Source organism: Epinephelus moara, chromosome 13 (genome assembly GCF_006386435.1).
Source record: "Epinephelus moara isolate mb chromosome 13, YSFRI_EMoa_1.0, whole genome shotgun sequence".
Taxonomy (NCBI): Eukaryota; Metazoa; Chordata; class Actinopteri; order Perciformes; family Serranidae; genus Epinephelus; species Epinephelus moara.
In genome coordinates, this window is record NC_065518.1 from 17,251,026 (window position 1) to 17,265,531 (window position 14,506).

General features: G+C 41.8%; 2 protein-coding genes across 3 annotated transcripts in view; both read left to right on the forward strand.

The window, feature by feature from the left end:
- Positions 1 to 3,338, forward strand: part of dnmbp (dynamin binding protein) — a 67,091-nt gene extending 63,753 nt beyond the window's left edge. For both annotated transcript variants that reach the window (XM_050059733.1, XM_050059734.1), the window contains 2 exons: positions 74 to 771; positions 2,232 to 3,338. In XM_050059733.1, the coding sequence (XP_049915690.1) occupies positions 74 to 771; positions 2,232 to 2,417 (884 nt within the window). In that variant the 3' untranslated portion in view covers positions 2,418 to 3,338. The remainder of the gene's footprint in view (positions 1 to 73; positions 772 to 2,231) is intronic.
- Positions 3,339 to 5,362: 2,024 nt separating this feature from the next.
- LOC126399395 (hyaluronan-binding protein 2-like) lies at positions 5,363 to 12,775 on the forward strand. The gene is made up of 13 exons (XM_050059293.1): positions 5,363 to 5,508; positions 5,633 to 5,660; positions 5,758 to 5,853; positions 6,060 to 6,170; positions 8,851 to 8,967; positions 9,097 to 9,213; positions 9,326 to 9,497; positions 9,721 to 9,812; positions 9,895 to 10,156; positions 10,954 to 11,096; positions 11,197 to 11,334; positions 12,116 to 12,261; positions 12,351 to 12,775. The coding sequence occupies exons 1-13, from the start codon at positions 5,425 to 5,427 to the stop codon at positions 12,507 to 12,509; spliced, it is 1,665 nt and encodes a 554-aa protein (XP_049915250.1). The 5' UTR covers positions 5,363 to 5,424; the 3' UTR covers positions 12,510 to 12,775.
- Positions 12,776 to 14,506: the final 1,731 nt, after the last annotated feature.

Consider the following 14,506-nt stretch of genomic DNA (forward strand, 5'->3'; position numbering starts at 1 on the left):
ATGTCTGAGCCTCTGACATTGGAGATAAATGGTGCAGCAGTAAAATCTATTTATGTCTTTTCTTGTTTTGCAGTCTCCAAGGGTTTCGTATACAGCTCCTTCCTCAAACCCTACAACCCACGCAGGAGCCAATCAGACGTCTCCATCGAGAGCCAATCATCTAATGAGTCCGGCTACGGCGGCTCCTCGCCTGTTTTCTCCCGCCAAAACAGCAACAGCACGCTGACCTTCAATCAGGAAACAGCTACCGTCAGCTTTTCCACAGCGCAGCCCCAAAGTCAATCATCGCCACACCCTTCGCTGGACTCCAGCTCGTCTCGTAGGAGTCACCCCAGAGATGTTCCCAACCTCGACTCTGCCAGTCAGAGCAACTCCATAAACTCCTCCCCGAGAAACCCCTCAAACCGCCGGGAATTCTCAGACCAATCACACCGAAACTCCTCCAGTCACAGAGACACCGAGCCTTCTTACCGACATTCAGGCAATCACAGAGACGCGTATGACACGAGTTATGCGAGTCCGAGCAGCCACAAGGAGACATCCGACCTCTCGGAGACAGACTCTTATTCTTCGCTCAGAAACAATCGCTCGCAGCGGTATGGACACACAGACAAAAGCTACAGTTCATACCAGTGGAGAAATGGAGATAATGGTAGCCACAAGAGGAGCGCTTACCCCAGGGATGAGTACATCGAGCCGGAGCCAGAACCAGAACCAGAACCAGAACCAGAACCAGAACCTGAAGACGAGGGTGAACTAGATGGTCATCAGGTGAGATTTAGTGTGAATGCAAGGAGTTTTCTGCTCTATTTTTTTAGAATATCTCCAGAACACTGCGGTTTAGATACTTACTTTAAATCGACTCTGCTTCATTGCTGTTGTAGCTTTTCAGCGAGCACTCTCTTTCAGAAGTTTTGTAATCCAGCATGAAACAACAGTGTTTTTTGAAGATTTTTTGGGCCGATTTTGCCTTTAATGATAGTGCAGCTGAAAATGGACAGAAGTGGGAGAGAAAGGGGGGATGACATGCAGCAAGGGGCCACGGGTTGGAATCAAACCCGGGTAGCTGCAAAGGACTCAGCCTATATGTGGTTCAAACTCTGCCACGTGAGCTAGAGGTTGCCTGGAACAGCAGTGTATTATAGAGGCTTTATAAAACTAATAGATCCAATGATAAATGTCTTCTGTGATTATTTATTTAATGTTGAAAGGATTAGTTGTCGTCGTTAGCTGTTAGCTGTAGCCTAAAGAGCACAAAATTACATGACATTCACCCCAGCCTAGTATCAGTAGATCTGTGCTGTTTGCGCAGTGAGTGGGAAGACCCAGAAATGGAATTAATTAACTGTGTTAAACAAAAGGAAAACATCTGTTCACAGCTGATATAAATTACTTTCTTAATTATGATACTCAAATGCATCTGTGGGAAACTGTTTTGCACAGTTTAGAAAAAAATAGGATTGTAACATCTCTATTTTCAAGTGAATGTTTTGAACTCTTATCTGACTAACACAGGGGTAGGCAACCTGCAGCTCTGTAGCCCCTCTCCACTCCAGTGGCTCTTAGCATTTTGATTTCCATTTATTGTTGTAGGCCTAAAGTGATTCTTACATTCTTCAACTGTAAAAATATGTAGCCTACATACCGGTTTTAAAAAACGCTTTAACATTTCGTCAACTAAAATGTGTGTGATACGTCTGTGGCTTGGCACCTTTTCCTCTAAAAACATCACTAGAGATGGCTACAGTAGTCTTGAGTCTCCCTCGCTGGGCAAGCTGTGGATTCCAAATCCATAAAGGGAAACGCCTCAGGGGAAGAAAGAGAATTTAACAGTGCATGGACAAATTCTTTGCTTTCATCAGCAACGCTGCAAAGTTAAAGTACCAAATAATCAAAAACAGCCCACTGCAGAACAGCCACCTTGTGCTAAAACATATAAATGAATGCTCATTTTAGATCTGTCAGTAATGTTGAGAGGCTAAATTTGATTTGAGAGCTGGCTCTTTTTATAGTAGGTTGCTGACCTCTGGACTAACACAACTTTGTAATTTATTCTGATGGCATCAGTTTCCTGTTTGTAGAAAAATGAAATAGTCATGATGAAAAGTGGTGCATTGCTGTCAGATGCTACAGGGCTGCCCAAGATAGATAGATGGGCCAAAAACATAAATAATACTGCTTTTAGAGTTGAATATTTACTAACGATATTGTTTTTCTTTACTTGTTTGCAGATTTACTACGCTCTCTACTCCTTCGATGCCCGTTGTGCCAACGAACTGAGCATCTCAGCCAATCAGCGGCTGCGGATACTGGAGTTTAAGGACATGAACGGAAACAGCGAATGGTGGCTGGGGGAGGCGGGAGGCCGGCGAGGCTACGTGCCTTCCAACTACATCCGCAAATCAGAGTACACATGAACAACCCCGAGACTGTCCTTGGACCTGAAGGAGGCTCACTCTGCGAGCAGACAGAACAAAGACAAAAAAAGACAAACAAGCGGTGACTCATTTTGGATCTGTTGTCGTGGAGTTTGATAGTGAGAAGGACTGACTATTGCTGCTGACTCTGCTCCTTACAGTTAGCGTTATATGCCTATATTTATAGACTTTTTCTATTATTTTTACTTACTGGAAACTGCACCCTACTCCCTCGTTTCCAGGGAAACAACCTGTGAATTGCACCAGATTTGTTTTTGCCATATTCTCTGGAGCTGAAGATAATGAATTGTTTGTTTGGGAGAGCGGTCTTAAAGGTTAGCACGTTGGGAGATTACAATGGAAATGTGAATGTTTTGGGTTCAGACTACAAACATCAAGTGGTATGCAGACAGACTGACCTAAACACTGTGTTAATGACTTTTTCCTGCATATGGTTTATTACCCCACTAGAATGATGAATGAATATTAGATGCATCTTTACCATACTGCTCTACAATCAAGGTTTGACGCACTTAGGATGATTATCCACCGGTTGCAAGTATTGAAGTGTCTGTGGAGCCATCAAGTATCTGGAGTGTTATATGAAATGAATACAGACTGTTTGAATTAAACCCAAGGACAAAGCTGAATGACATATGATATATGGTTTACAAGCACTCCCCTTGTCAACAACCTGAATACACTTTTGAGCTGGGTTGATACTGTGCAAACAGGTGATGACTCGGTTTACCTGTAAGAGGAGGATAACAAATTGGGAGCGAGGAGTTGTGGTTTGATCTCAGCCCTGATTTCTCCACATACTTCCTATGTACATTATATATAGTGATGTATATTGAGAATATGCTATTGCACCCACTGTAAAGTGATCACTGTTTGAATAAAAAACAGCTCAGCTGACAAATCGAGTGATGTCTGAAAGAATTTGTTTTTCGTGGGTTTTCTCTGGGTACTCCGGCTTCCTCCCACAGTCCAAAGACATGCAGGTTAATTGATGACTAAATTGTCCGTAGGTGTGAATGTGAGTGTGAATGGTTGGCTGTCTCTATGTTTCAGCCCTGTGATAGTCTGGTGACATGTCCAGGATGTACCCTGCCTCTCACCCAATGTCAGCTGGGATAGGCTCCAGCCCCCGTGCGACCCCCAACAGGATAAGCGGTTACGGAAAATGAATGAATGAATGGATAATGCTTGTGTAGACATACACACAAAACACTTCCTTAAAGGCATAGTCTGGATTCACCTGCAGTGGGAGGCAGTCGACACGCTCCAGGTTTAGGGAAGCAGACAGGAGTACGGCCACAGAAGCTAAGTAATGTACTGCTGTGGATGTGGACAGCAGCAAAACACACTGTAACCACCTAAAAAAATCAGTATCAGTTTAAGTGTACGCTTTATTTAGAATATTTTCACCGCTTTACCTTGCCACCAGACTGCCCTTTCCAACAGGGAACTGACGCCATTATATCACTCTCCTCAAAGCCACCAGACTCGTTTGACAATAACAGTAATTTTACCTTGCGGAAGACAGGAGTTGCTGGTCTATTGCTGCCTTGATTGGTTAGTTTGTGTTATTGTGTGACTGGTGTTTTAAAGGTTTAGTTCAGATTAACCAAAGTCACATAACGACACAAACAAACTAACAGATTGAGGCAACAGTAGACCAGCAACTCCTGTTTTCTGCAAGGGAAAATTACTCTTTTTATCAAAGGAGTCTGGTGGCTCTTAAGAGAGTGATATAACAGCTTCAGTTACCCATCAGAATGGGCTGTCTTGCAGCAATGTAAAGCAGTGGGAAAAAAATTCATAATATAGCGCACACTTAAACTGTTATTGTTTTTTTAGGTGGCTGAAATAAGTTTTGCTGTTGCCCCCATCCACAACAGTGCATTGCTCAGCCACCATGGCAGTACTCCTGCCTGCTTCTCCAAACTGGGAGTGTGCCGACAACCATCTACTTTATGTAGTAATACTGACTATGAGTAAGTACCTCATACAACCGCACTTCAAAAAAATCCAAACAACTCCTTTAATATATTAAACTGTGATGTGTTGCATATCTGTGCAATCTAATTTTTTTTTCTAATTTTTGCGGATTGTCCTTAATATTTTAAAAGAAGAAAAAGATGGGTGAAAATAAATTCAAACAATCTAAAAACTGTAATATGCTCTCTCCAAGAAGCTGAACTGTACATAAATGGGGGGGCTTTGATTATTGCTGCAATTACTACTACAATTGTATAGTGCTTTTCTAGTCTTCCGACCACTCAAAGCACTTTCACACTACATGCCTCAGTCACCCATTCACACACAGTCACACACTGGTGACTGAGGCTACCATACATGGTGGCACCTGCTGCTCCGTAACCAATCACATGCTCTCACACACCAATGGAACAGCCATCGGGAGCAATTTGGGGTACTTCGACATGCTGGACTGTAGAACTGGAGGAGCCGGGGATCGAACCGCTGATCTTGTAGCGTGTGCAGTGCAGTGCTGAGTAATGGTATTTTACATATTGTAAAACATCAAGAATTTCATGCAAATTGTAACTTGTAGACCAGATAAAATTACAGCTGTTCGCTTTAGCAGAGCAAAACCACTCTGACATATTGAGAAACTCCAGGTCACTCAGTAATGTATACAAAAAAACCTGATGACTACAAACAATTTACAAAAGATTTTAAGGGAGAAATTTATTTTTAAAAATGCACCATCTGTGACCAGAGTGCAGTCTAGCATCAGCCTCTTGGTATCACTTTTTAATTTTCTTCTTGCTTACTGCTTTAGCTTTTGACGACCTCGACAGGAGTAAAGGTCACAGGTCAAAAAAGACATAGTATTGACTCACATGTAACTCCTGTCAAATCAGTGCAGCGTACCAATGATTAACAGGTGGGTGGAGTGTTTGGGGGTCTTCATGTTTCTGAGGGATTATTTAGGACTGTCTGAGCAAACACTAAACCACAGACCTACACTGGTCCCATCATGGCCGGGGTCTACACCAACATGCTCTGCTTTACAGCTTTACTCTTACAACTGTGTGCGCTCACTGCGCTCGGACAGGACTATGTGAGTATGCAGATAGGATGGATTCAGTTTGAAACATGGAATCTAATCATGTATTAATATGTTGGAAGAAATACAGAAGTAAGTCAACTTGATAAATAATTAATATAATTTGGTTTGATTACAGGTATACACAGAAACAGATGGCACTGGTGGTAAAAACACTTTCCATTTTACTCAGCTGTAAACTAAATTTTTACTTTATGAGCCCTTTATGACTTGATGCTTAAATGCTTTTTTTTTTCCTCACAGCTTATGAGTATTATTACGATTACACCACTGACAGCCCTGCTGGGGATTTTGATTTAAATCTTGATGACTGGTTGTATGAACTTGTGGACTTCGCAGGTAAATTACGTCTGGTTTGTATATGCTGAAAACATGCTGTAGTTTAACTGAGATACCTCTTCTGTCATAAGACACATTGATTCAGGCAGGCATAATCAGTTGCACTCTGCTCCTGACTGATTTATCTGAGTCTGTGTGGTAACTGTTGGGACAGCATGTGAGAATTTATATTGGTAAGCATTTGACATGGTTCTGTCCTCACTTAGATGAATGTGATCCAAACCCATGTCTGAATGGAGGCATCTGTGACCACACTGCCAACGGGAGCTTCAAATGTTTGTGCCCCGAGCCTTACACGGGAAAGAAGTGTCAGACAGGTATGACTAAGATGAGGTGTATCAGAGCTTCAGGTGTAATATTCAGAGGCTCTCAGACTCTTTGGCGTCTTTGATCCATGTTTGCAAACAGTAACACAGAGGTTGCATCTTTTACAGATGGATATGGACAGATTGCTGATTGAGGAGTTGTGCAAAACAGTTTCACACAGGTGCATTAGAATTCATATTCATTAGAGTAATTTATATCAGCTGTGAACAGATGTATTCCTGTTGTTTAACACAGGTAATCCAATAGTTTGGGGTCTCTTTTAAAGAAGATTTCTGTCTTTACTGTTTTGAAAAAGGGTGTCAAAATGTGTGAACCCAATGACAAAGTGTTTGAAAATTTGCAACAGAAGACTTATGCTGTGCTAATGAGGTGATGATGAAAGAGCAAGTGATTCCCAGTTTCATTAAGCGCTTCATAACAATCGACAAAACTGTAAAGTGTGTCCTGAATTGGAATTTTTTTGTTTGTCTTTGGCGCCCCCTAGTGACAAGAACGAACAGACACAGTGTTAGCAATATAAAATTACACACAGTTTACAGGAACAAAATTATGTTTGAATGTAGTTTAAAGCTCAATTCTAGTTATATATTTATTTTCAGGGACAATGCACATAGGTATGACATGATTTTGCCAAGTGGGACATGCTCTTGGATCAACACCCCACATTGCATTCCTGGATCAATATTGCAGTCAATCCATCACAGCCCTTTAATATCGTCAGTGTCCTGCTCCTGCGCTTCTCTCAAAATTCCTTTAAGCTTCTTCTGAGCTAAGCTACATTTTCCAAATTTAAGTTAGTACAATTTAACAAAATCATGTGTTACACTGAATAAAATTCTTATAAGCTGTTGCAGGGTTAGCGAGTTAGCTTGCTAACAAGGTAGGCTATGCTAACAAGCAAACTTACAGAGACTAGAATATTAGCGAGTTAGCTTGCTAACAAGGTAGGCTATGCTAACAAGCAAATTTACAAAGAGACTAGAATATTAGCGAGTTAGCTTGCTAAGTAGCATGGCTATGCTAACAAGTAAGCTTGCCAATAAACTAGATTATTGTTGACAAAGATAAAAGATGCAAATCACCACATTTTCCCAGCCTACCTAGTTCGCAAGCTAACTAACTGCTATGTTGGATTCGACATAAACAAATGATCCAAAATCAGCGTGGTGATGATGGTTCTGGATAAACCTAACCAAATCTGAAATCAACATGGAAAAAAGGAGATAAAAATGTGTTAATTGCAGGAATTTGCAACTGAAAAATGCTTTTATCCATACCTGTCAATCTTACCTGTCAGCATAGCATACCTACCTAGCAAGCTAGCTCGCTAATATTCTCATCTATTGGCAGGTTTACTCAGTAGCATAGTCAACCTAGTTAATGCGATTTTGCTGTAAAGCCCTCTGAGGCAAATTGTGATTTGTGATATTGGGCTTTGTAAATAGAATTGAAAATTGAATTAAATTAGCATAGCCAACCTATTTAGCAAGGTATTTTGCTAATATTCTAGCCTACTGACAAGGTTACTTGTTAGCATAGCATATGTACTTAGCAAGCTAGCTTACTAATATTCTCGTCTATTGGCAAGTTTACTCATTAGCATAGCCAACCTAGTTAGCAAGCTATCCTGCTAATATTCTAGCATACTAGCAAGGTTACTTGTTAGCATCGCCCACCTAGTTAGCAAGCTAGCTCACTAATATTCTAGCCTATTGGAAAGCTCACTTGTTAGCATAACATACCTACTTAGCCAGCTAGCTCGCTAATATTCTCGTTTATTGGCAAGTTCACTCATTAGCATAGCCAACCTAGTTAGCAAGCTATCTTGCTAATATTGTAGCATATTGGCAAGGTGACTTGTTAGCATAGCCTACCTAGTTACTTTTTACTTTTTAAAAAACATTTATTTGGAAAAAAAAAGAGAAAAAATTGGAAAGCTCACTTGTTAACATGACATACCTACTTAGCTAGCTAGCTCGCTAATATTCTCCTCTATTGACAAGTATACTTATTAGCGCATAGCCAATCTAGTTAACAAGCTATTTTGCTAATATTCGAGCATACTGGCAAGGTTACTTGTTAGCATAGCATACCTAGTTAGCAAGCTTTTTTGCTAATATTCTAGCCTATTGGGAAGCTCACTTGTTAGCATAGCATACCTACCACCTAACTTGCAAGCTAGCTCGCTAATATTCCCGTCTATTGGCAAGTTTACTCATTAGCATAGCCAACATAGGCAGAGGCTTACAAGTTTTTTGTTCAGTGTTAGAGGATTTTGTTCAACTGTACTAACTTCAATTTGGAAAACTTAGCTTCACTCTTGTTGAGCGCAATCTTGGTCCAGGAACATGATGTTGGATGCTGATCCATGACCTACTTGACTAAACTGCTATCCCTTTGTCAGATGTTAAATTAGTCATTAAAACAGCAATAAAATACCCAACATTTAAAATTAGAACAGAAGAAAGCAAAACATGAAGCAGGCTAAAAATCTTAGAGTAAGGAAAGCATTGTGTAAAGATGTTAATACCTTGCAGACGGTTAATGTTAAGCAGGTGGTCAGCAGCACACAGCACAAATCACATTGGTTAGGTGTGGCAGCAGGTCTGTATGCACTAAGCCAAAATTAGATTTAAACTAAATTAAATGAATGCACCATGTGTTTTTCAGTGAAAGATGTTTGCAAGAACGTGAAATGTGGACGTGGAAGCTGTGTCATCACATCTACTACTCCATTCTATGAGTGCAAGTGCAAGCCTCCTTACAAACCACCCAACTGCAACAAAGGTCTGCTTTTATGGAATTCTGTTATTGAATATCATGTTATTGATTTTTTAAAAATCACTCTAAATTTCTCATTACTGCATTGAGTCCTTTGCACTGGACAGCAGCTGATCTTCTTGCCTGCGTTCACAGCGTCTCCCTGCAGGCCCAACCCCTGTCAGAATGGAGGCTCCTGCTTGAAGGGTCCCAAACGCTCCTCCTTCCAGTGCTCCTGCCCTCATGGATATACTGGGAAGTTCTGCGAAGTTGGTAAATACAAATCTCTCACTCTCCTAAATGAAATCACACCTTAAAACCAACGTTCATCCTCTAACATCCCAGCTATCACATGGAAATAAATAAAATAAATATTTTCTTCTAGGACCAAACGACTGTTACCAAGAGGATGGAGAGTTTTACCGGGGCATGGTGAGTGTGACAGTTGAAGGGGAAGAGTGTCTGGACTGGAATTCCTATTTCATTGTGCAGAAAGGGGGAGATCCCTTCAAAGAGTACGCAGGCTTCGATGGAATCGGACCACACAATTACTGCAGGTGAAGAGTCATCTTGTGCAAATATTGCATATGTACCTACTGCTGATGTAACCATGTTTGTGTTCTTATGTGGATGCAGTACATGTGAGGTGAGGGACATACTGCATGTGGTATAGACTCAAACAAAATGTTGTGTTTGCTGATGTGTTTCTGTAAAACTTGTAGCATTATATGTTGATGACGAGCTTTTTAATATGTGTTTTAAAATTTCTGTCTCTTCAAGGAACCCTGATGGAGATGATCAGCCCTGGTGCTTCATTAATAAAGATGGCAAACTGAAGTGGAACTATTGTACAGTTAGGAAATGTTCAGGAGGTAAAAAACACACACATGCACACACACTCACAGATTGATCTTTGCCTCCACAACTCTCATTGTGATTTTCCATCCCTCCCAGCTCCAGCCACCCCACCAACCATCCATGAAACCGATCAAACTCCAGCCAAGCCGGACGTCGCTGCTGCCCAGTTCTCCCAGTGTGGGAAGCCGCAGCCCGGCCGCTCAGCCAGGATCTTCGGAGGAAAGAAATCTCTTCCTGGAGCTCATCCTTGGCAGGTTTCCCTGCAGACCAGATCCAAAGGCTCCTCAGGGCCCTTCAGCCACATCTGTGGAGGCATCCTCATCCAGTCCTGCTGGGTGCTTACAGCTGCACACTGCATGTAAGCTCCAGTGCTGTTTTGGTACATAGTGGCATGGATGGATTACTGGACGGGCCTACTGGGCACAGGTCCAGGGGCCTAAAGTGTCAGGGCCCCCTTTGTCACCTGCAAAATATCACTTAGTTAACATGTACCGACCTTAAAGAGACACAAAATTGCCCCAAAGAGACACAGAAAGACCACAAAGAGACACAAAAGACCACAAGAGACACATTGAGACCACAAAGAGACACAGAAAGACCACAAAGAGACACGAAATAACCATAAAGAGACACAAAATGACAACAAGAGACACAGAGAGACCACAAAGAGACACAGAAAGACCACAAAGACATGCAAAGGAACTACAAAAAGACACTAAAGGACGACAAAGAGACACAAAGGAACCAACAAAGGCACAAATATATCTCAAAGAGACACAAACTGACCTTTAAAAAGACACAAAACAACAACAAGGACATGCAAAGGAGCCACAAATAGACACAAAATGACCAAAAAGAGACACACATGACTACAGAGGGACAAAAAACAACCACAAAGTGATGCAAAATGACCCCAAAGATACACAAAACCACACAAAAAAGTGTATGACGACTAAAGCGAGACTCAGAACAAATAAAAAAGGGGCAAAACCTCCAGAAATTCTGTGTCTTCTATGTAGGAGAGGAGGTGGGGTCTTTTGCATGCCTGTGCCCAGGGGCCCATTGTCTCATAATCTGCCCATGCATAGAAGCAGATGTGGATTTGTACATGGACACATTCACATGACCTTCATTTACCTCTCTGTGTATGTCCAGTAAAAGTGGATTGGATATGCAGGTGGTGCTGGGTGGAGTGGACATAGAGAAGAATGAGGTGTTCGATCAGGTCATCCCTGTGGAGAGGGCCATCGTGCACGAGCAGTACAGACAGAGCCCGTTTGCTCTTTACAATGATGTTGGTGAGGAGCAAAGTCAGCAGCTGTTCACTTTTTTACTGAGTTAAAATGAAAATGAAATGTACTGACATGCTGTTCTTTGTTCTGGGGCTCTCCTGTGCAGCCATGCTTCAGCTGAGAGTCACAGACAGACCGTACTGTGCCAAAGAAACCCGCTTTGTGAAGACAGCCTGCCTGCCAAACCAGTCCTTCAACAGCGGGACAGAGTGTGTGATCTCAGGATGGGGCGTGACTGAAACACGTATGTATCATTTAAATCTGCTCAGCCTGCTTAACAACAAGTCATAACACAACAACCAGTATGAGTTAACGGATCAGTGGGTGTAAACTGGTTGCTGGTATTTAGTCAGAAGACATTTAAGTATATTTGATTTGCACTGAGGCAACTGAACTGTGCAGAATAAGCAGTTTGAGGACTCTAAAATAAAAAAGAACAGACCAGTTGTGAGATTAAACCAATAAAATGGAAAATGTTTTGAATTTTGGCAGCTCACGGATTTTCATCCGATTCACCTAGGCCTATATCACGCATTTACATCAGAAAACAGGGTAATGTATTCCTACTTGGTCATTTTGAAGTGTGTCATTTCAAGTGCTGTATTATTAAACTGACTGAGAACCTAGAGATGCCAAAAATATGATTACATTAAATACGTATTAGCATGGATGAGTTGATGAGATGATTACTAAACGGGCCTACAGGGTAAAGTGACCATCTGCTACTGACTGCAGTGTTCACAGCTCCACCTTTTAGTACCAGATCTGTGTGCTAGGTACCCCAACAGAGGGGGGACCAAAAATGGGGACGGTACGAACAGTTCCAGTGGAACCATCCACAACTTTTCACAGTGGAAACTGGAAAAAAAGCGTATCAAACTGAACTGTACTGTACTGCTTGGTGGAAACAAGACTAAGAAGATGTGAAGGAACTGCAAAGAGACATACTGTATAATAACTACAAGAAGGGTCTTTGGATGCATTTGCACATCACACTCTGTCTAATGCTACTCTGTCTGTCTCAGAGAGGTACGGTACCAACCAGCTGCTGGACGCTCGTGTTCTCCTGATCTCCCAGGAGAAGTGTAAAGCTCCCCATGTTTACGGAGACTCTCTGGACGACAGCATGTTCTGTGCAGGCAACATGGGAGGAGGTGTTGACTCCTGCCAGGTCTGTGACTGCTGTGATCTCTTATTTAAATATTCCTTTTGACAGTGCTCATCATGACAATAACTCATCCTCCTCTCTGTCCCCTGCAGGGCGACTCCGGCGGCCCTCTGGTGTGTGAGCATAACGGCACCCACTATGTTGTTGGTGTTGTGAGCTGGGGTGACGGCTGCGGCAAGAAGTACAAGCCTGGTGTCTACGCTAACGTCGGCAGATTTGTTGACTGGATCTCTAAACATTTACTCTCATGAGGATGCATGTAACCACAGACATGCTGCCACTACCTCAGATAATGTCCTGTTGTAGCAGTAATACACTGTCCTCTAGGTAAAAATAAGCTAGGATCAGAACAAGTTTGAAAAAGCTTTCATGTGACACATTGCCTCAATGTTTGTTTCAACTCATGTATACCTCACTGTGGTGTGATTACATAATTGTTCCAATGCTAAGTTGCTTCCTAGTTTTTGTAAGCATGCTTGCAGCAATAAAGTTAAAGCTAACTTTAAAACACACATAAGATTTGTTATTGAATCCATTAAATCCTTCACATTCTTTGTGAAATATGCAACACTAACAGTGCTGTAAATCATCAGATACACCACACACAAGATGGCTGAATTGCTTCTTCTTTTATTGAGTCTTCACTTGAAATGTTACAAACAACATGTTTGGCCCATGGCTTCTTCGGGTTTGTTGTATAACACAATGCACAGGTGCTTTTAACAAGGCTGCAGCTGCATTGAAGCCAATCAGCAGCAGGGTGATCATGTGCTGAGTAAACTCTGTATATGGTTCTGTACACATGCAACCAGACACATTGCATCACACAACAGACAGTTTAATTCAATTATATCTCTTGTGTGCGGTGTATCTGCTTATTTACTCTCAGTCTGATGTTTCCTGCCGTCACCTGCACCAAGTTGTACAGACTGACCCTGCTGTGCACGGGGTATGTGCTTTCGAATGAGTTCAACTAACAGTGCTGTTTTGATGTGAGCACCGTTTGAACTTTTCAAATTGTCACGCCCTCTTGTTGTGCTGCCAGCTTGGTCCACATTGCAGGTATCCCAGCATGCTTTGTGCAGCGAATCAGTCACTTCCAATACACAATGAATGGGAGTGAATTTCTGGTTGCCTGTAGTCTCATATAGTAGGCATGCAACGTAATACTGTCACCATGTGCTTTCATATGTTGCATTTTAATGCCTTTGGAGTATCATTTCAGGATACATAAGTTCGTCTTGCTTATCTGTTGGTGTACCACACCTGACATAGAGCGGGGATACTCAACCTGCGGGTGTTTGGTGGCCTGCCAGATTCATAATTTTCTCATTTGCAATGAAAATAAATTGATTCACACTGGGATTTTTATGCACTTTGAATTAAAATAAGGTTCCAAAGTGCATAGAAAACATCAAAATAGGACTTGATTGTTAAAAAGAAACACTCACTGGGGCGTCGGTGGCTTAGTGGTAGAGCAGGTGCCCCATGTACAAGGCTGTTGCCACAGCGGCCCGGGTTCGACTCCAGCCTATGGCCCTTTGCTGCATGTCACTCCCTCTCTCTCTCTCTCTCCCCTTTTCACACTTGCCTGGCCTATCGATTAAAGGCTTAAAAATGCCCCCCAAAAATATCTTTAAAAAAAAAAGAAAAAAGAAACACTCACTCTCCACTCATTGTGACTATAGTGTAATGTTTTTATTACCATTTTTGTTAACATTTAACCAAAATCAAGATCTTTCCTTAACCCTTAACCACAGTGGTTCTGTTGCCAAAACCAAAGACAGGAGTTTGGACATAAGCCTGTGGTTCTGGTATCAAAGTCCTGCATTTAGTACACATGCTATCCTCTCCAAACACCTGCTCACTGAGCCTCTGCGGTACATGAATCTAGAGTTTTGTTACCTGAGAGCAATGTTGTCTCTGATAACTCTGTTACCACAGCCAAGCAGTTTAGTAACATACAAACATAATCTCTAGGAGACAGGGTTGGTAACTGACAACTGATATTGTTTTTTCTAAATCACGATTACATAAATTAACTCAAAGTGAAATTTGCTGACAAAGTTTAAAGTTGCATTATATGTGGGCAAATAAGACAAGGTTAAATAAATGAAACCACGGTGCATAACAATTAGGGCAATGTCCTAAAACACACAGACTCCCACAGAATCGATGCAGCTGGCTAAAGATTGACAAGTGCGAGGGATGAGCTGGATATCGAGATGCTTTTTAGAATTAAAGTCAA